The 21209-nt window shown below is 43.7% G+C and overlaps 1 protein-coding gene across 50 annotated transcripts in view; it reads left to right on the top strand.

Annotated features, from left to right (window-relative positions):
• LOC138513982 (mucin-19) overlaps positions 1 to 21209 on the top strand; it is a 1848798-nt gene that overhangs the window by 898957 nt on the left and 928632 nt on the right. For all 50 annotated transcript variants that reach the window (XM_069629210.1, XM_069629207.1, XM_069629194.1 and 47 more), the window contains exon 44: positions 9173 to 9311. In XM_069629210.1, coding sequence (XP_069485311.1) covers positions 9173 to 9311 — 139 coding nt within the window. The remainder of the gene's footprint in view (positions 1 to 9172; positions 9312 to 21209) is intronic.

The raw sequence follows: 21209 nt of genomic DNA, 5'->3' as shown, positions 1-21209 counted from the left end.
GTCCCACTTGTCCAGACCCCCCGGGGGATGGTCTTGCTGAATAGGCTCACCTCCCTAGGCTTTGGGACACTGAGCACTTGGTTGGCAAACCCTTTTGCAGCAAGTGGGGGAGTCCCTATTCTATTGATGGTACGATGTTCGTTCATCGCCTTTTTTTATTTCCCAGCACTTTTTGCTGAAAATGTTTTGCTGACAAAAAACATCGAAAAATATGCAGTGGGAACATATAAGGTGTATGGTGGGGTGGTGTATAGGGAAAACATAATAAGGGAGGGAGGTTGGCAGAACCCTCCAAATAAAATAAAAAATTGATGATTATTTTCAGCAAAAACCTTTCGGCAAAAAGTGCTGCAAAAAGAAATTGGGTGAAGAGTGAACATATAACCCTTTTGATCCCTTGCTTGAGAACCACACTGGCCCATTCCCTTATCTTACGCTATGACACTTTGACCTATCATTTTGACACTTTTTTGTTGAGTTTGACCACCATCCTGATGTGTTATTCCTTTGGAATGTGTTTTTAATAAACGCCCTTGAACTATCCTTTGGCCTCTGATCTCAGGTCCGAGAACCATGACAGGCAGGCTCCATAACAACCTGCAACTCCAATTAGGATGTATTATAGACCTTTGATTTTACTAATAGAAATCGAATCTGCCATTTTTGGCTAACAAATAGGTGAGAAGGAAGGTTTTTGTGGAAGTGGAAAGGTGGGGTCAGGCCTAATAATTATTTAATTTTTATACAGCTAAGCCAAAGCTCCTTGTTTAATGCATTGGGCAGGCTGGTGGACATTTTCTATGGTATGTGACAGTAGGCAATAAAACAGCCGTAGTCACAAACATGACTGTGCAAGGGTTATTGGGCTTGCACGGTTTGTCATGGAATGGATAATGGTATTGGTGGAGGCTGGTACGGTGTAAGGGCAGAACTGCACACTTGCTAGTTTTGCATTACTAGTATGAGAGCTGTAGCAGATTGTGTTAATTGTATTTTGAAATGTAATTGCAACGTCTTGCGTTTAATGCAAGGCAGTATCCGATTAGTCACTGAGGTTTAATTATGAAGTTGGTAAGGGGTGTGGCTGCATAAAGTATGAAAATGTTGACACATTAATAGTTGATGCAATAAAGATCTATGCAATATGAGAAAATGACATCTCCAAAAATAACACAGTCAACTCCTGCACACGTGCATATTTCGAGTGTACAATCCTAGTTTCCCTTTGATTTGGGTGGTTGGATTTTGTAATATGTAGTAAAAGTATTTAACCCAAAATGCAACTAAAACAGTCTAAAATGCAGTATGGCAAATGGTAAGCAGTGCATTATGGTATAGTTACATAATATTAATAGGGGTCTAAGGGACGGTCCTGAAAGATCGGAATCTGCATCCGCTTTGTGTGGTCAAGCTCGGATTGCCTCCTAAGGTCATCATCGTGATTTTGGGAGTGCAGTAACACAGTGGCAGTATCAGAATTGCTGACGCTTTTACTGCGCCACAAAATTCGGAGTTTGGTGGTAATGTTAAGAAAAACCGCCAAGATTTGGTTGAAGATTTTCCCTTAGATTACTGCCAAAAATTGAGGATTTATCACATTTGGGAAATGCCTGAAACCCCATCCATGGGGAATACCTCTGTCAATCCACCACTCACAATTTGGCAGCCTTACTCCCATTACAAGTGGAGATAATGGTTTCCTCGTTTGATAGCATTTCATCAAGAAATACCACGCGGGGGTTGGGGGGTGGTAGAGGGCCCAGCCAAGATGGCCGCAAGCCTGTGAGCTCCTGTGCGACCAAATAAATCTGGCCACAATCCTGTCTCATCAGCATAACTACACGTTCACCAAAGTACCCCTGTGAGGCTACAGAATTAGGTGATCACTCAGAAACAACTCTGATCCTCCACCATGCCAGGGATACAGATTTAAACACCTTGTGGCATTGGAACAGACGCAGCTCTCCTGCGCGGTTAGGGGAGAAGCGCCCAAGCTTGCCTCGCTGTGAACGGAAACTGGAGAGGAGGATTCCGCCCGAGGCGGTCCGTTGCCCTTTCTCCCAACAAGGGATGCCGGGCCAGAGAGAGCTACAGCGGGAGCCACTGAGTGGGAGGCTTCGTCAGATTCTCAGACCCCCCTGCTGAAGACCAGTGGAGGGAAGCAGTGCCATAAACCGGAACGGGTTGATGGTGGCATATGATGCCCTAGCAGATCAAGGAGGAAAGTTTGATTGCAACGCTTAACTGACCCACTGATCGAGGAGGAGAGAGGTGAGGGACAACCCGCGAGACATCCAGACTCAGCGCTGTGCCACATATGAGCCCCAATAGAGGTGAGGCAAAGATATAAAAGGAACAATCTGGGCTCAACTTAAAATCACTGTATTGGGGGGGGGGTGTTGCCTCTCGGGTGGAGCATACAGCGCTGTGTAGCCCGGGGAAGTTATCAGGAGTGGTTAGTGGAGTAAGCATGAAGAGGGCTGCCTGGGGGATGAAATAACTTCAGAAAAGAACACCACTTTTGCCGCTGACACACGCGCACCACAGTGGTGCCACAGTGGTGCCTGGCAGCGGAACCTGGGGAACTGCCCCAATTGATTGATGACTTATACAGCGGACAGGAGGAACACTGGGAGGTGCTGGATCCTGGCACGGCGATCGGGAAGAAAGGCGAGGTCGAACACAAACATATTGTGGCCTGGGCCAACGGGACAAACAAAGTAGGTCTTAGACTAAAGAGCACACCATGTGTAAGGTGCCCAAGTCTGGTAAACAGCAGTCTAAACTTCACCTTTAAGCATCACCAGGGGCTTAACCATAACCTGTGGAGACGGAAATCCATGCGGGGCCCCCTCAAACCACGCTGTAAAACCCAGGAGGGGTGCTGAGTGACATTAAACAAATGCTCTGCCAGGTCCAAACAAGTATTAAATCCCTGGTTGGGAAAATGGACACTCTAACTTGCAAGGTGGATCACAAGCAGGTTCACCTGGATAGACACGGCGAGCGCCTGGAGGAGGTAGAGGGCCAAGTGTCCACGATTGAAGGGACCTAATAGAACTGAAAAGGACAGTGAAAGAGCTATTGGACAAGCAGGATGACCCTGAGTCCAGATCACGTAGGAATAATCTGCAGGTATTTGGGGTGCCTGAAGCAGCAGACCAACGCAACATGGAGTCAGGGGTGGAAGACTTACTGAAGGAGGTCTTCGACGATGAGGGACTCTCTGCGGTCTTCATCGTGGAAAGGGCCCATTGTATACCCAGTGGTAGGAAACCAGTGCTATGTGCCCCTGCTCGCCCATTGATAGCTCGGTTATTAAACTACCGAGACAGGGATATGGTCCTACGGAAAGCAAGAGAGAAAGGCACTCTGAAATACTGCGATGTACAGATCCAGAAAAACCTTTATCTACGTGAAGAAAAGACTCAGGGAGAGGAGTATTAAATAAGCAATGATGTTTCCCTCCAAACTCAGGGTCGGACATAACGACAGAGTGCTATTTTTCACACCCCAGAAGAAGCAAACTCCTCCCTGGAGACTCTGCCGAGAGCCCTGCGGAGTAGAGACAACAACAGCTGAGCGGGATCTCCCCCTGAAACAACCTGGTGCAACTGGAATATAGAAACATGTTCTAAATGTCAATAATTCTGGTGAAATGAGACAACAACTGAGAACAGGTCACTGGACAGACTGGGTCCTGGTGGGCCCCCCTAGCGTGAGAAACTGTGTCTTTTTTGGGAGGGTAGGGAGGTAGGAACTGGCAGGTTGGGGTTGCTGGTTGGGCAGGGGGGTGGAGCGGGTCTGTCATTGGTGTCTGGCAAGTTGGGGATGCCGTTAAGCGGAGAAGGGAGATAAGGGACTATGTTATGGTTGATACAGCACAGCGCATTTGGAGACTACTTTTCTCGATGGATCAGAGATGGATCATAACAATTCGAACAATGCAAATAATAGACTCTGGGAGTGAAATTTCATTGAGGGTAAAACTCTGACTGGGCCACTTAAGAATATCACATGGAATGTGAGAGGCCTGAACTGTCCGTCCAAGTGCCGCAAACTATTGTTGTACATGCAAAGACACAGGGTGGATGTTGCCTTTTAACAAGAAATGCACCTACTGCCGGAGGGGGAGTCTAAATTCGGGTGGAACTGGGGATGTCATTGCTACTTCTCCTCTTACTCCTCGTACTCAAGGGGAGTGTGTATTCTCCTGCATAAATCAGTTGGGTTTCGGATGATCAAGATGGTTAAGGATCATCTGTGTAGGGTGCTGGTGGTACATGCACAATTCAGGGTCGGTTATACACCCTGGTCGAATATTATGGCACAAATCAGGACTCGATAGACACCCTGGAATGGATTATCCACCAGCTAACCGAACTGCCACCAAGGGAAATCATATGGGCAGGGGATTTTAACCAAGTCATGGAGCCAGATTTAGACCGCTCCGGTAGAGCCAACCATCCGATCCCTAGAACCACAAACAAACTGCAAGACATGTGCTGGGAGTGGGAAGTCAATGACAATCGGCATATTACACACCCATGGGAAAGAAGATACACATTCCACTGCTCAGTTCACAACTCAGCATCCAGGCTAGGTTACTTCCTGCTATTTGACACATTGGTGGGGGATGTCACCGAAGTATCCATTCTGGTGTGTACACTATCAGACCATGCCCTGGTACTGCTGACCATCGAACTACCAGGGCGGGATAAAGGGAGGCCGCCATGGGTATTTAAGAGTGCAGGGTTATCAGATGGGGTGTTTCATGAAGGACTCACAAATGCGATTGCCACATTCTTTGAAATTAACGAAGCGTAGGTTGGGTCAGCACGGACACTGTGGGAGTGCATCTCCAGGGAAGCCGGGGTGGTGAAACAAACCTGCAGGGAACTCATAGACACTAAAAACCTGAATATGAGAATTGAAATCGGATTGGCCAACTGCACGCTGTTAAAACAGGCAGACATTAAAAATCAGATACACAGATTTAATGAACTAGCTTACAGAGAGGTGAGGTTCCTGTTGAGCAAAATGGCTGTACGACAATATGGAGATGGAAAACGCCCATGGAGGCTACTGTCGAGAGCTGCCAGACCACAAGACTCTAAAAACTGAGTGTTGTCAATAATAGACACAAAGGGTGAAGAAAAATTTGCAGACTCAGACATAGTCCAAGAATTTTGTAAGTTCTACGGCCAGTTATACTCCTCTCGCCTGTCTGTGTCTCAGCGGGAGATGGGCAAATACTTAGATCGATTGTCCCTGTACTGGTGCACAGACGAGGAAAGGGAATGGCTGGGAAGGCCAGTATTAGTGGAGGGGGTGCTGTTGGTAATTAAATCTCTCCCATCCGGGGAGTCCATGGGGCCTGATGAATACACAGCTGAGTTCTATAAACAATATGCTCAGAAGCTAGCACCTTACCTGCTATAAATGTACCATCAGAGACTGAAGGAGGGTCAGCTACCAGAATCCCTGAGGGAAGCAGTGGTGGTGGTGCTGCTCAAGCCCAGGAAAGAAGCTGATGACTACTCCTCCTACCGACCCATATCCTTTACTAAGCTTAACAATCCTAGCTAAGATACTGGCATCCAGATTGGCCCCCTGATGCATAGGATAGTGAGAGCGGATCAATATGTATTAATTCCGGCATGTTCTACCTCCTACAGCCTGCACAGGATGTTTGGGCTGATGGCTGTGGTACAGCAGAGGGACCCCGTTGTTGCTGCACTTTTGGACGGCACAAAGGCATTTGACTCGGTTAAGTGGCCGTTCCTGATGATGGTGCTTCATAGAATGGAAATGGGCGAACACTTTATCTTATTAGTTCCACTAGTCCCACTGCTATACACACAACCATGCGCTAGGATCTGGGTAGATGACCGATTAACATCGGCCATAAAGCTGGAAAGGGGCACTCGACAGGGATGTCACCTATCACCACTATTATTTGCACTAGCTATTGAACCATTGGCGGAAGGGATCAGGGTTAGGCATATTCACAGGGGGCTTCAACTCCACACACATAGGGTGGTGGTCTCCCTCTATGCGGATGATATGGTTCTCTTTGTCCTGGACCCCAAGATCAACCTCGTACCGATTATGTTGGATGTAATGGCATTTGGTGATTTTTCCGGGCTCAGAATAAATGCTGCAAAGTCAGTGATTTTTCCACTAAACAGCCACACAGAACAATTCGCAGACAAATGGGGGTTCCAGTGGCAGGCAAATAATACTCGGTACCTGGGGATTTTTATTGCCAGAACCCTGCAGGTCCTCTATGTGCACAATTATCAAAGGGTGCTTGATCAAACTAAACTATCAGTGGAAAGGTGGAAAAATATCCCCCTAAATCTCTGTGGAGAATCTCATTAGTCAAGATGGTACTACTACCTCGGTTTCTATATGTTTTTCTTAACGTCCCACTAAAAGTGCCTAGTGAATATGTCCAGGAATTAAGGTCGGTAATCCTGAGGTTCATCTGGGCTGGGAAACAATCAAGGATCTCTTGGGACAAACTCACTGCGCCAATAGGGAGGGGGGGGCTCAGCACTTCCAGACTTTGAAACATACTATGAGGTGGGCCAGGCGAGATTCCTTCTATAGTGGTACGGGGACAAGGTAGCTAGGAGGCATGTGGAATTGGAAAGAGCATTGGTGTCACCTTTTCTCTTAAGATCTATTATTCTGATGGCACCTGATAGAGTTAACCAGGTAAACAACATGGCAGATATGACCTGCAGAGCGCCAACGCGAATCGGGTATAAACCCAAGGGTGAGGTTATCTACTCCCCAACCCTACCAGTAATACACATACCAGGGTTCCCTTTGACCAGCGAGAGAAGCTACATCTTCCTCATGAAAAAGATGGGGGTTCTCTGCTTTCGTGACCTCTTTCCAGACAAAACATTTATTACTCTGGAAGAACTCTGGGGCAGGAGAGAACTGACATCCCTAGATGTGTTTCAATACTTTAGACTGAGGACATCCCTGAAACAGAGATTCTCGACCTTCTCACGGGAGCCCGAGTTGTCTCTGATACTAGACAAAATGTTCCAGGGTGGCCGGAACAGCAAAGTGGTCTCCATCATGTACAACTTATGCCTCAAGACTAAAATACTAACTGGCGTGAACCCTAAGGAAAGGTAGGAAATCACCCTAGGAAGTAAAATACCAGACGCAACCTGGGAATACTGCTGTGAAGGAACAGAGAGGGTGGCGCTTAACACTAGGTATAAACGGATTCACTTCAGACACTTGCGCCAGTTTTTCCACACACCCGCTGCTTTACATAGATTCTACCCAGAGGTCTCAGAGAACTGTGCGAGATGTGGAGACACACTGGTTGTATGGCGTGGGGAAGTCCAAAGATTCTGTCCTTTTGGTAGGGGGTCTTCAAGGTATTGGAGGAGATCACAGGCGAAAGGCTTGATCCAAGCCCAATGAGGGCATTGTTGGGTGACATCAGACACATACCCCGGGGTGTGAGACAATTAGTGGGTTTGCTACTGCTCCTTGCAAAGAGACGAGTGGCAATGGTTTGGGGAGGACCCCGATCCCCAAAACTTGATCAGTGACATACGAACATCCAATATTGCAATGGCATGGGGGCAGAATACAGCAGATTAACACACCCCCAGGCTAGACCCAGAGACATATGGCGGCCATACATACACTATCTGATAGCTCAGCCTCAGAGGTTCTCACCTCCAACCACATGAAACTATGGTAATGTGGACCTTGCAAGGCGAGAGAATGTGAGATGAGGAACTGCATCAGCGAATAGATTTACCGAAGGTACTACGCTCAAGAAAGTATAGCTCAATTATCTGTGCTCTGTGAATCCGTATTGCTGTACTTTGTTGTTTTCTCCCGTCAGGCAGCTGTTTTCTTTTGACTTAGCTCATTGTTAGCACACAATGTGCCGCTGTAAGGATGAAAAAATGTAAATAAAAATAATTTAAAAAACAAAGAATTACCACCAAACCCGGATTGAGGCCCCTTGCCATTTATAATCACTGTAAAATGCTACTTCCGATGTTGATGTCCCTTTGACCGTGCCTAGAGCTTAGCTATGCACCCAATGCTTGACTATATGCTTGACTAAGCACCTCATGCTGAAAGCCATGCTGCGCCTTGAATTTTCCTCATTGGTATACATACAAATGTGAACTTTGCAAATATGTGATAGACATTGTTTTGTTATCAGGGGGTGCCCCACTCCATACCCCACCGCGCCATCACCCTACTCCTCTACTCCTACATGCACACATACATCAATATCTATTTGGTCGAATCGACCAAAAGTGTTCGGCCAAACTTCAGATTTTCAAAAAACATTCGTTTAAAAAAAGTATACCAGAATAAAGTAATTGCGGTGGCATCTAGTTCGTGATGGTGCTAATTGTGTAAGGATCTGGAAACTATTTTGCACAACAGGTGGACGACACATCGCCAGGAGTTCCCACGTTGCGGTTACTTGCTGTTGCTTGCACAACAATTCAGAATGGGTTAAAAGCTGCACAGGGCCAAACAACTCAGCCATCTCTTTAAGTATAGGCAGGTTATGTGAAGGCGCATAAGACGTTTACAAAATAAGGGAGCTCTCGTAGAGTTGCATGGACATGACCACTCCCTGACCCTTACACGATACATGTCACTCTACAAAGTCCGTATAATATCTAAACAGATGAATGATGAATGGGGGAGTCTAGGGAATGGCTTCATTACAAAAACTTTGCACCGGTGCACTCTCAGTTTTGTACGTATTCTTTCAATACATTTTTACAACAATGCAATGTTTTCCTTAGTGGTAATAACGCTTCAGATTAGCACTAAGGCGAATGCAAAAATGGATTGAAAAATGTAGTTATTGTTGCCCTATGGCAATTTGTGACCTAGTGCTAATAATGTGCACAATTGAACGTGCGCCAGTGCAAAGTGTCTTTAACATGGCTAAAGGTGTTTCCCCCTATTCTGTTCCCCGCTTACCGTCCTGTTTTGAGAAGCAGAGAGGTACCTCAGCGCAGGCCTCTGAAGCGCCGCTTCGCTCCTGCGAGTTCTAGCAGAGATCTATTTCCAGGTGGATTAAAACGCGAAAATATATATGATTTCTGCATTGCCAAATGATAAAGCACACTTTTGATATGCTCTGACATTTTAGCACTTGTGTTGATGGAACCTGGCAATGCACGACCAAAGAATGTGAGAGTTCCTGTCACATATACGGAGATGGCCATGTGAAAACCTTTGACGAAAAGTGGTTCAGCTTTGATGGTCTCTGTCAATATGTCCTTGTTCAGGTATGAATAGCTCATCGTTCCAGCATGCATACTCATGGAATTTGCTTTTGTGATTCATCTCTACCCTGGGTGGCTGTCTGCTACTAGCCTTGTCTATCATATCATCTCTCTTTGCTCCTTTTCTTAGTTCTGAATACTGTCATATCCTGGACCCTGGTGTTTTCGGCTCGGCATTTGAGTGTTTTGTTGCTGCATTCTGTGACCTGTCTTTCTTCCCACTACTTTTTACTATCCTGTCCCAATTATTTCATTCGTGCTTTTGATCATTGCTGGTCCTTTTCTCTCATGTGATGTGTTTCACACTGTGTTTGAAATTGTGTATAATCTTGAACCTTTTAGTAATAGGTTGCCTTATTCCATTAACTTAAATGCACAATATTCATTAAAATTGCGTTATGGTGTCCTACTTAACCTCTGCTTATGGTTATATTCTTCTTTTACTCTGCATGTTTTGTACATGAGTGGCCAGAGGTGAGCTGGACGCTAGAAAAGCACCAGTTCAGCTAATTAACCTTTGCTTCTGTTGAGGTGAAGGGGATAGGATGGGGTCTGTTGCATGTCGTTGGCTCGTCTTAAGTAGCTCTGCATGAGTGAAGAGAATTATTATATGGGCAAAGTAACTAATCATATTGTAATCAGCATTACATGACTTGTAAGGGTCTAGTTGTTACAAAACTTTAATTTGACACTTCTGCACACCTTTATCTCCAGCTGCTCACTGGTGTCCATACATTGAGAATCCAGATACGGCGGAAGAGATTTAAGGAATCTGGCAATATGCAGTTGTCCAATAACATTAGATATTTCGTGCTCAGAATCATCAAACTACAAATGTTGCATATTACTTTAAAACTACTAACCATCACTAAAATAACTTTGCGGGAAGACCACCGAGCTCTTTGCATCTGCATTTTAGGAACTCTTATCACCTTCAAGGAGCCCTCCACATTATAATACTGAAAACACGTTATGAACCTGCCAAAGCAGTTTGACCTATACCTTGTACATACCATTGTCACTCTGCACTCCCTGAATCACACTTAGAATGTAGGAGTGCGTTGAGTGTCTTCTAGCTAAAGCCTCAGAGGGTAGGTCTATGCCCATCCGCTTGGGTAAACTGATGACACCAGGAACACCAGGAATTGATACATTCTTAATACAGCAACATGCTCTCTGCCTCAGTGCTTCCCCGAAGAACACATCAACAAGGATTCCCTTTGTTTCCAAGCAACAGTTAGTCTACATAGGTCCTAGCTAATTGCAGTAAACATAGAGCTAACCTAGTGTCTTGCTTTAGGCTGGCAGACTCCCAACTATTTCTTAATGCCACACTCTTCCTCTTTTTGTAGTATACGTTAACATATCAAATGCATTGAAAAGGTAGATGGTAAGGTATACAAATTCTAATCAAGAAGGGTAAATGCAGCACTGTTACCACCAGCTTCAGCACCTCTTGAGTCCTTCACGCAACCACTCACCAACTAAATATATCTAGTATTAATCTTCGTTGGGTCTAGATATTGCCATCACAATAAAATGTTGCTCTAAACCAAGCTTTACTCTCCTGAGTCTTTTACCACTGCTTACTTATAACTAATCATATTAAAGAAACATGCATCCATACTTCGACAACCATATCCCCACTTACTTGTCCCAACTGTTTTTCCTCTATGAGTTTGGTCATTCTGTTGTGTAATCTCTTTCCTATCACCTCCTCCCCAACACACCCCTTCCTTTCCACAGCAACATGCTGGCAGGGTCGCAATATGTCACCTTAAAAATAAGGCTTGGCACTGTAACACCACTAAGAGTTGATGGGTGCAGTGTACATGTTGGATAACATAACATTAAAACATATCTATTTATTCAGTGATTGAATAATGAACATTTTCTTAAATATAAGTGCATACATGTATTGATTCTCATGCTTGAAAGATACTCCCTAACACATGCTTCTGAGGATTCATATTTCCATTATGCTCTGTTGGTGATGTTAGCTTTCTCCAATTTCTAGCCACACACTGACTCTAAACACAAAACGACATGCAAGGTAAGACACATAGAAGTAGGACGAATGAAAACCCAAACCGAAAACAGCTCAGAAAGTTACCCTGCCAGAGAGCCAACTGGGAAGGGACAAGAGGACATACAACTCATTAAATTGACCCCAAATATCCTCATAATCATCAGACTTGGCACACCTACCATAGGTTTTCTTTCCGTACTTCACTAGAAAAGCCATGCTCATGGCCCAATCCTCTCTGTTCAGTTTTCGGTTTGTAGAGGAGCAGGTGGATGCCTTGTCTCTAATCACTGCCCCCCCTCACCAACATCCTATTGGAAGAGCAGACGAAGAGCTACATTTGGGAACCCATGCATGAATCCATGTACCATTCCTATACCGCGTAAAGTGTATGAAAGACGATATGCACTCAGGCAGCCATTCAGAATGTGCCCTCACGTTGAGGTATTGGAAGGATGCTACAAGGAAGGATGACCGCTGCCAGGATGCACTTATGGGTAATATGGACAAACTTTAAGTAAAGTCTGACTAAAACAGAATGATGTCAATTACAAGATGAATGAACCTATGCCGAAATGATATGAACATGCTTAAGACTGACAATGTCACTGAATCACTAAGAGAAACATGTACATAATCATGAATATAAGAAGATGAAGTAACTTGCAGACCAATAACTGTAAATACGCTGTAAAGCAAGTTAGAAAAAGCATATATAAGCTTGCTAAAAAGAGGTAAATACATAACGTTTAGGATAGCCATTGGAGGAAAATGGGCGTCGGACCATTTTAAGAATCAACCCTTCTACCTCAAAATACGAGCATAGGATTGCAAAATGAAGAACTGATGAAGAAGCTGTTTTTGTGTGCTGAATAAGGGAGTACCTTGGCCTGGAGTCAAGGAGGCTATTTCGAGAGATGGGTGCAAGGCACAAGGGGAGTCGAATGAACAGACCTTCTGCGTAAGACACATTTCTGCTAAGATTAGGAGAGACAAGGACATTTGCAGGTGCCAAGTGTTGGACAACCACAAAGGTAAAACCCTATTTGAGGTGGAGTGAGCAAGTCTCTAAAGGCCAGAAAGGGTAATGGCACCCTGTTTAATAAAATGAAATAGCAGTAAATAAGATGTCGAAATTGATGAATTTGCGTTCTCCTAACACATGATGCAGTAGTCGAAAACAAAGGCTATTCGTTAGAGCTTCAAGTTAAGATAGTGGTGTGCTAGCATTCCCTCAAATGTCCCAGAACAGTGAGCAGACTAGGAGGTCAACTACAAATAGAAGACCTTGGCTAAGGATCAGGTCAAAGACATGCAAAGGACTAACTGGGAAAACAAGGAATGAACTGACGCATCTTGAGACCTAGGTTTCGGTTTCCCTCCCTCACATGCTGCTAAACAAGTCAAAAGTCCAAGGTTGGATGGGGTTGCCAACCAATCATAAAGCCTGCCACGCACTTTCACATACAATGTTGCATTTACCAATCCAATGCCGTATTCTGTGCTAGAATCAGTATATTACATATGTAGAAGTAGCTCAGGGCGTGTCCTACAGACAAGGGGCAGCCAATGAGATATTAACCCTTATATGATTCTATAAGTAGACATGTTCCCCTAACATTCTGATATAAATACAATATCAATCAATCAATCAATCCAATCCCTTCCATTAATAGGTTTTGCGAATGCCACCTAGAATGATGTCATAAATGACGTATGTAAAAGTATATAAACTCTGTAGAAGCAAGATAAAGTGTGAATATGTATGCATCTATTTTGATAGCTGTTAAATCTCTCTGCTTTCTTTCATTGAGATTAAAGCAGTATTTTACCATCTTCCTTTGGACTCTCTGGTTATTTGGTCTAAGATATGTACTGGTAATTCCATCTAGCACATATAAGACACTTTAAGCTGCTAGATCACACTTACAAGCCATTTAGAGAAAAGGTTGGTAGTTTTATAATCTTTATTTATCTTTTTCAAACAAGTACATGCAAGATCTAATACAGTCAAAAGCAACTTGAAATATAACATATCTTAACACATACAACCATTAAAAAACCTCCATGCCCCAAGTAATCAATTGAAGAAATACTCATAAAAAAGTAAGAAACTTATATACAATGGGGTCATAAAACATTTTCTAAGAACATTCAATCCTATACAATAAGAATTATTTAAAATCTTCAACATACCGACACAAAACAACAACAAACAAATAACAATATACACAAAAACTAAACAAATAATCATCTACTCAGTAACTACAACAGACAAGACAAACACTAATACAAATATTTATTCACTTAGACTAGCTGATCACACCAGCAGTGAACTATCACCATATAAGTCAATAAAGGAAAGGTTGGCAGTTTTAGATCTCTGGAAAATATACCAGATTGAGAAAGAAGATCCAGCTGAGAGGGAGTGGTTGCTTAGTCAGAATAAAGGAAAAGATGTAGCACCTTTGGCTCCTATTTTCTCTCCTGAAAAGCAAGTTGTAGATACTGAAGAGAAGGGATTTTATCCTTTAAAGGAATTAAGGCGGGTAAGTTAATCCAAAGTATGAACCCCCTGCTTATAACAGTGAAGACCCCATAGAAGAGAGCGGCAATTGAGAAGGCAATTACATATTAACACACGATGATGGTAATCAGCGTGAGGAGATAAAGGATAGACAGGACAGAATACAGCTATGGGCATGACAATAGTACAGAACAAATGGATGGGTGGACAAATATTGATCAAACTAGATGCCAAAGGCATTGATGGAGTTCGAGAGAGATATGAAAGAGAAGAGAGCGAAATAATAAGAGTGGTTATACAAAGAAGAAAAGGAGAAAGATTTTAAGTGAAGGGAGGAATGGAAAAGCTGTGAGATAAGAAAAAAGGAGAGATTAGAAGAAGAGAAACAAAAAGAGGTAGAAGCCCAAAGCTTGAAAGTACGTAGGTTGCAAAATAAGGTGAAAGGAAGGAGAGTTAAGGTAAATGAGAAGAGAGGAAGAAATGAACCAAAGTAGGGGATTAAAAGTTGACGAGATAGAATATCTATGCTGCAGAAGCATAGTGCCCATAAAAGCACAAGAATGATTGGAAGAAGAACAAGGGTCACAACAGCCCTGAAGGGAGCTGCAAGGAATGCTGCAATCAGCATTGGCTCATGGGCAGGACACAGAAGACATAGAGCAGGAACTTGGGAAACTATATAGGCAAATGAGGGACAAAGGAAGGTATGGAACTCAAGAGAATACTGAAAGCTCCTGATCAAAGGGAACCAAAGGTATATCAGGGGACGTCATAACAGATGCATATAGAACACTATCTTTAACCAGGTTAGATCTTGACAATATAGAAGAAGATAACAGCCACACGAGCTGGGGCATAATGATGTCAGATGAAGAAAGGAAGGAAAATGAGAAAGTACAGAGAAAATGTGCACATGGATTTTCAAGAGAATCGAGCATAGATAAAGGAGTAAAATGGTCAGATTTAGAAGACCCCATAGAAAAAAACACCAGAACCGACACCATAAATTAAATGACCGCAATCACGATTGCACTATACTGAAAATACTTTACTGCCTTATCTAAGCATATTAAGGGCATTGCCAGGACAGAAACAGGCAGGCGAGGACAATGCTGCTTGGAAGACAAGGAGTGTGGGCGGGTATGATTATGAATCAGGATTTTCACGATTCCCACTATTAGAGAAAGGGGGGGTCGGCCACACTATATTCCATCTCCTCAAATGGATAAAGAGAATTTAAAGTACACAGTATCGAGTTTAACTTCTGGTGCGGGAAATTGGATTTGTGAATTAGAGAAAAGAACATCAGGATCGACAATGAAGGCCTGTTATCAGCCATCCTAGAGAAGAGAGCTGATGACATTTGGAAAAGGGTTCCCTGGGGAAAAACTTTCGTCTGCTAGCTGGTCAAGGCATGACGAGGGTCGTTATGGTAGATAAAATTATAGTCCTAACCATTGGACACAAGTTAGGGAGCTGTTCTGGCCCTCTGGTGGAACACCCAGAAGCCTTACCAAAGGTGGAAAAGGAAGGAGTTATCGGGGGTTGTCTGACCACGGACAGTGGTAGGTGTAGTGCCTGTCCTGGAGGGAGGAATAGAGGAACTAGTTACAGCTCTATGCTCGCGGTTTGTCTATATGCCGCGTGTAGTGTTAACACCAACAGCCTACAGGGTGGTGAGAGGGCAACCAGCAAACTAGTCAATGAGTGCGGGAGGGGGATTAGATCTCGCAGTCAAATACCAAGAACCCTTGGTGAACATGTGCAAGTTGGAGACATCCGGATTGTTTCTTTTATGATTTATTCACCCTGGTGGCTCAAAACATATTGCATATGGGTGGTTGCCCAAAAAGTAAAAACAGACATGTGAAATCTGTCTTCTAAAAACGCACAGTCCCGCTGGTTATTGGGTGTGCTGAAAGCCCATGCTTTCTGGGTTTTGAGTTCGGTTTTATGCGGCACCCCCTGTTGGTCTTGGGGATATCGTATGGTGTTGTGGTGGAGCCACAACAGGTCTGGTTGACCGGTTTCAATGGTTTTTCAGTGATTATAGACCATCTTCTTCAGGACACATTCAATCTTCATGTGATACTCAATAAAGTCTGTCCTCATAGTAGGGCAGCGGTGGCAGGCTACACGGAATCCTGGATAAAAATGCAGGGATTCCAGAGAAGAACCGCCGGCAGGCGGTGAACAGGACGCTCAGTGGGTCTGTGCCTTAATGGCTGGGGCGGGCGCAACGGCTGCAGCCTGCACAATCCGAATGCTGTGTTCTCATTTTAACTACCATAACGACCTCTCTCGTCATGCCTTGACCGGCTAGCAGACGAAAGTTTTTCCCCAGGGAACTGTTTTGTGTGTAACAGTATTCCCTTGCGGTTAGGGAAGGCATTTACTATCCTGGCTTATTAAGCCTCAATTGACCCTGTTGTTATTTTCTGACATTTGGAAAAGAACAGGATATCCGAAAGTCACTGCACAAAATATGGTGCACTATGGAGCGCCATTTAATAATTGTAGGGCAGATGTATGGCAACCATGCAATGCCAGAGGCAGGATTAATTCCAAACCTTAAAGCCATCACCTCTTTTTTTTTTTGCCTAAGTCCCCCCGAGTGGGACGGGTATGCCCAGACGTGGGTCCTGTGCCTGTTGGGCCTAGAGACCTAAGCTACTCCTCACTGATGAGGCCCAACAAGGCTGAAAGATGTTTGAGGATGCTTGTGGTCTCGTGAAGAAGGGATGTGACCAAGCGGTTAGGGATGGACTGCCCCTCTTGGGGTTGGACCAAGCCTGATTTGCATATGGTATTTCCCCTTTTGCAATGGCTTGGCAGGCAAAGAACAATGGTCTGGAGGGTTGCCCAGAGCAATGCCAGAGGTTAGGCTTAATTCCAAACCTTCCAGCCATCGCCTCTTTTGTTTTACATGGATACGGGAGCCACACAAGTAGTCGCACCTAAATCGGAGAGTGTGACTGTGGTAGGTGGAAATCCTTTCACAGGTACGGGGATGGATTTATATCCACAATAGGACAGCCCACAGAAGGACCTGATGTGTTCAGTACTATCTGTAACACCGGACCCCCAGGAGCAACCAAGGGTCAAGGTGATGATAGGAGGCAAGACGTTTTCATTTCTTGGGGACACTGGAGCAACTCACTCCTGCGTCCGTGAGGGAAAATATCCAATGTCAGGCAATGCCATAAATGTGCAGGAATTTTCTGGGGTGATACATTTAGTTCCATTTACAGAAGAATTACTAAATTCTATAGGTGAACCCAACATGTCTATGCCATTAATATACTCTAGACTAACGCAGGTAAACATATTTGGGCGTGACATAATGACAAAACTTAACGTGGCAATATCTTTTACTGATGAAGGAATAGAGTGTTCTACTCGAGGGATCCATTATGGAAATGTAAGGGAGCTCATATAACCATTCATAGGAAAGAAAGCTTTACAGGAGTACCTCTAGACAAGGCCGTGTTTTTTTATGGAGTGACTGTCTTCTTATCATGGTTGCCTGAACTGATGAGCAAGTTATTGAGAATACCTGATATGTTTTTGTTCAGGGTAGAGATTGTAAGCGGATTCAATTCAACACTACAGCTAAGTCAATGCCTAGTCTGGGATGCTGAGGGAAACCCTTATTGATATATTTTTATGTCCAGTTTGTTTACTCTGGATGACAACCCTTATATAACACCCCTCTCTTAGAATCCCCCTGACCCCACTGAGCCAAGAAGTAGGTTTGTTTTGCAAATTAAAAGGTTTATTTGAAATTTAAACAATATATATATATATATATATATATATATATATATATATATATATATATATATATATATATATACATATATATATATCACACTTTTATAGTAAATTAATGTTCGATAGCACACTTGTGAAGATGATAGTGATCAACAATGGATAATGTTACAGTGGTACACTCTTTTTGATGGCTTAGAAGTGATATAGAGAGGATAAAGTAGCTGAGAATGCTTTTATGGCTTCAAGGACAATGCAATGATTCAAGGTAAAGAGATGGGAGGAAAGCACACAGTTCTCAGGAATGCAATCAAATATAATTCAGTTCCCCCCTAGCAAGTTTAGAGGAAAACAGGTAGGAGTTTTAAACACAGGCAAAATCCTTTTAAATGTGGTGGCAATGAAGTGAAAAATATACTCAAATTGCTTTTAATTCCCTATAGGAGGTTCAGGGTGAGTGAGAGATACTTAAATTAATTCAGGATCACTTTAGCAATGCTCTATGAATGATTGTCAGGTTGCACATGAATTTCAGCAAGGAAAGCAAGAGCAAATATTTTTACACGCTGAAATTAAGCAAAATGTCAAATCGCGGCAAATTTAGTCACGTGCGTCGAGCGCAATTAAGGAGGCACTATAAGGAGTAGGAAGTCGGTTCTAGGCTTGTTGGAAAGCTTAGAATCTTAGCTTTAAGATGACAGTTAAAACTCGCTCCAAATGGTTCCGGAGATACGGCCGATTTAGTAAAGGTAGTTTTTCGGATTTGAAATTTTAAAGCTCAGAATGACAGATGACAGTTTTCAGTTTTAAAAATGAGAGAATGACACGATTCTAGGAGGCAGTTCTAATAGGCTAAAATAGTTTGGATTAGATTATTTTAAACTAAGAGATTGGTTTTGGCACAGTGCTAGCTGAGTACTCACACTAGATTTTGGACAGGAATGCGACTTCGTCACCGATCGGGTCAGGATTGGCTGGACTTTTGCTAGCAGTTCTTCACAGCGATCTGGTCTCTGGTTCTCTCTGGTTCCGGATACAGCACTGCTTTCTGGATACTGCTACAGGTTCTGGCAAAAGTTCTTAGCAAAGAATTCAAACAGCTCGCCCGGCTGTTGAATAGTTTGGTTGGTTTTGAGGCCTGCTGAAAAGGATTCAGCTTGTGGATTCAGGCCTCTCTACTACAAATGCTGGATTTAATTTATTTCTGGTCTCTGGAGATTGATGGATTTGAAGTCTAGATCTCTGGATGTGAAGTCTGAAGTCTCCTGGCAAAGCGTCCCGCAAGAAGTGGAAAGTGAATCCCTCTACCTGGGTTTCAATGTTCCTTTTATGTGTTTTGAAAATGGGTGTGTGCCTGGGCCTAGCTAAGTCTGCCCCTCTCACTTATCATTGGCCAAGCTTTCCTCTCTCCCTTGATTGGGGGAAAGAAATGGAGTGTCAGAGTGATGCTGTAGGTTTTATGGTCAGAGAAACCTCCCCTTGTCAAATTGCACACAAATCTATTTCTGACACAAATACTTATTTATCTATGTACCATTTTTCTAATATTATAGGTCCAGTTAACATATTTTCCGTAGCACCAAACCATCCGATCCCTGTCTTTGTACGATGTTGTGTCAAATTCTCCCCTTTTCATCCAGATAACGACCTCTAAATCTTTCCAGATTTTACACAAATGTGCACCAGGGATATGGGTTTCAGATGATAAAGTGTCAGATTTTTAACATGCATACATTTGGAGTAACAACCTTTTTTTCCGCTACTATCCCCAAGAACATACCACAGGGTCCTAACACCTCTTAAAATGTGCACAGAAAAATCACACGAATGATGATGTTATTTATATAATTTTGACAAGTCTGCACTGTGAATTATCCATCTTTTTAAAATCATGCTCTGGCCCCAAAGGGGTGTGGTTTTCCAAAGCACATGGTGGAATTTCTGGTTTATCCACTTCCCCCAAGCTCAGCTTGCTCTCACAGGCACTGCCCCTCCCTGTTTCTCCCAAGAGGAAGCCATTTTACGACCCCCCCAATATAACATTTGCCTGAGTCCAGGACAGGGCTTTGTTCAACTTCCTGCAGTCTGCAGGTACCACTCCCCTAATTCAATCAGAGAGGTGTCACCTCCTTTTGGTGGGGGCAGCAGGATGCAGCCAGGCCTGGGAAAAATGGCTGAGCAGGTTTCACTCCTGTCGGGGGTAGTTGCCGGGCAGAATTCACTCTCTTCCAGCCAGGCTTCAGCTAAATGTCACTTTAGTTCCCAGTTTTCTACATTCAAATCACACTGACATTTTTACACATGCAGCTAGAACACTGCTTCTAAGTTCAAAACTATACATTTAAACAATTGCAACCTATGTGACACTCACAAGTAGGTCACTCATTTATTCTAAACATTTTGATTTTAGTGGCTTTAAACCCAAATTCACTTAAGCTGCTGACATCCCCAGCTATTTTTTATATATACATTAAATAATTACTTCCTTCAAGTCATTTCAGAATATAGTTTTACATTGTATCCACCTCTTACCAAGTCTTTCCTTGGCCTGGTTTGGGTTCATTTGTTCAGTTTTACACAAAAGTATGGTGGTTTTAAAACGCCGGCTTTCTGATTGTGGTGAGCACCAATATTGCATCCATTTTTGACATTAAGAAAATTAATTCCCCACAGTTCTGGGTTGCTTTTGGCAATCAGCATTGCCATTCCCAATGGTTCCAGGCTACTGTGTGTGTACCCCAATGGTGGTTTTAGGCAGTGCCCTCCTGTGCTCACAACATAGGCAAAAATGGGTGGCAAACAAAGGGGGGTCTGGGAATCTCTCTACCAGCACGAACACAGCCCAATGACCTGTTCTTGGGTGAATAACCCTTGGGAGAGACTCTACCAAGTCTTTAGTTCACTGTCCTTTTCACAGAGAAGAAATTTCCCCGCATATCAGCCTTTGTCCTGTCCAGGGGCAGTCCAGCGCTGAAATGCTAGGCAATTCTCCTCTGAACAAGAGTACCATCAGTAACCCCATACACGTGTTTCAGCCTTGTTGGGCATCATCAGTGAGGTGAAACTGTTGCCTCTCTAAGAACAGTGAGCAAGGGGTCCACGTCTGGATTGCCCTGTTAACTTAGGGTGAAACCCAAAGTTAATGTATGCAAACAAAGGGGGGTCTGGGAATCTCTCTACCAGCACGAACACAGCCCAATGACCTGTTCTTGGGTGAATAACCCCTGGGAGAGACTCTACCAAGTCTTTAGTTCACTGTCCTTTTCACAGAGAAGAAATTTCCCCGCATATCAGCCTTTGTCCTGCCCGGTGGCAGTCCAGCGCCTTGCTCACTGTTCTTAGAGAGGCAACAGTTTCACCTCACTGATGATGCCCAACAAGGCTGAAACACGTGTATGGGGTTACTGATGGTACTCTTGTTCAGGGGAGAATTGCCTAGCATTTCGGCGCTGGACTGCCCCTGGGCAGGACAAAGGCTGATATGCGGGGAAATTTCTTCTCTGTGAAAGGGACAGTGAGCTAAAGACTTGGTAGAGTCTCTCCCAGGGGTTATTCACCCAAGAACAGGTCATTGGGC

This window comes from Ambystoma mexicanum, chromosome 12, assembly GCF_040938575.1.
Source record: "Ambystoma mexicanum isolate Mex_15411 chromosome 12, UKY_AmexF1_1, whole genome shotgun sequence".
NCBI classification, from domain to species: Eukaryota; Metazoa; Chordata; class Amphibia; order Caudata; family Ambystomatidae; genus Ambystoma; species Ambystoma mexicanum.
This window is presented reverse-complemented; position numbering and strand designations above follow the sequence as displayed.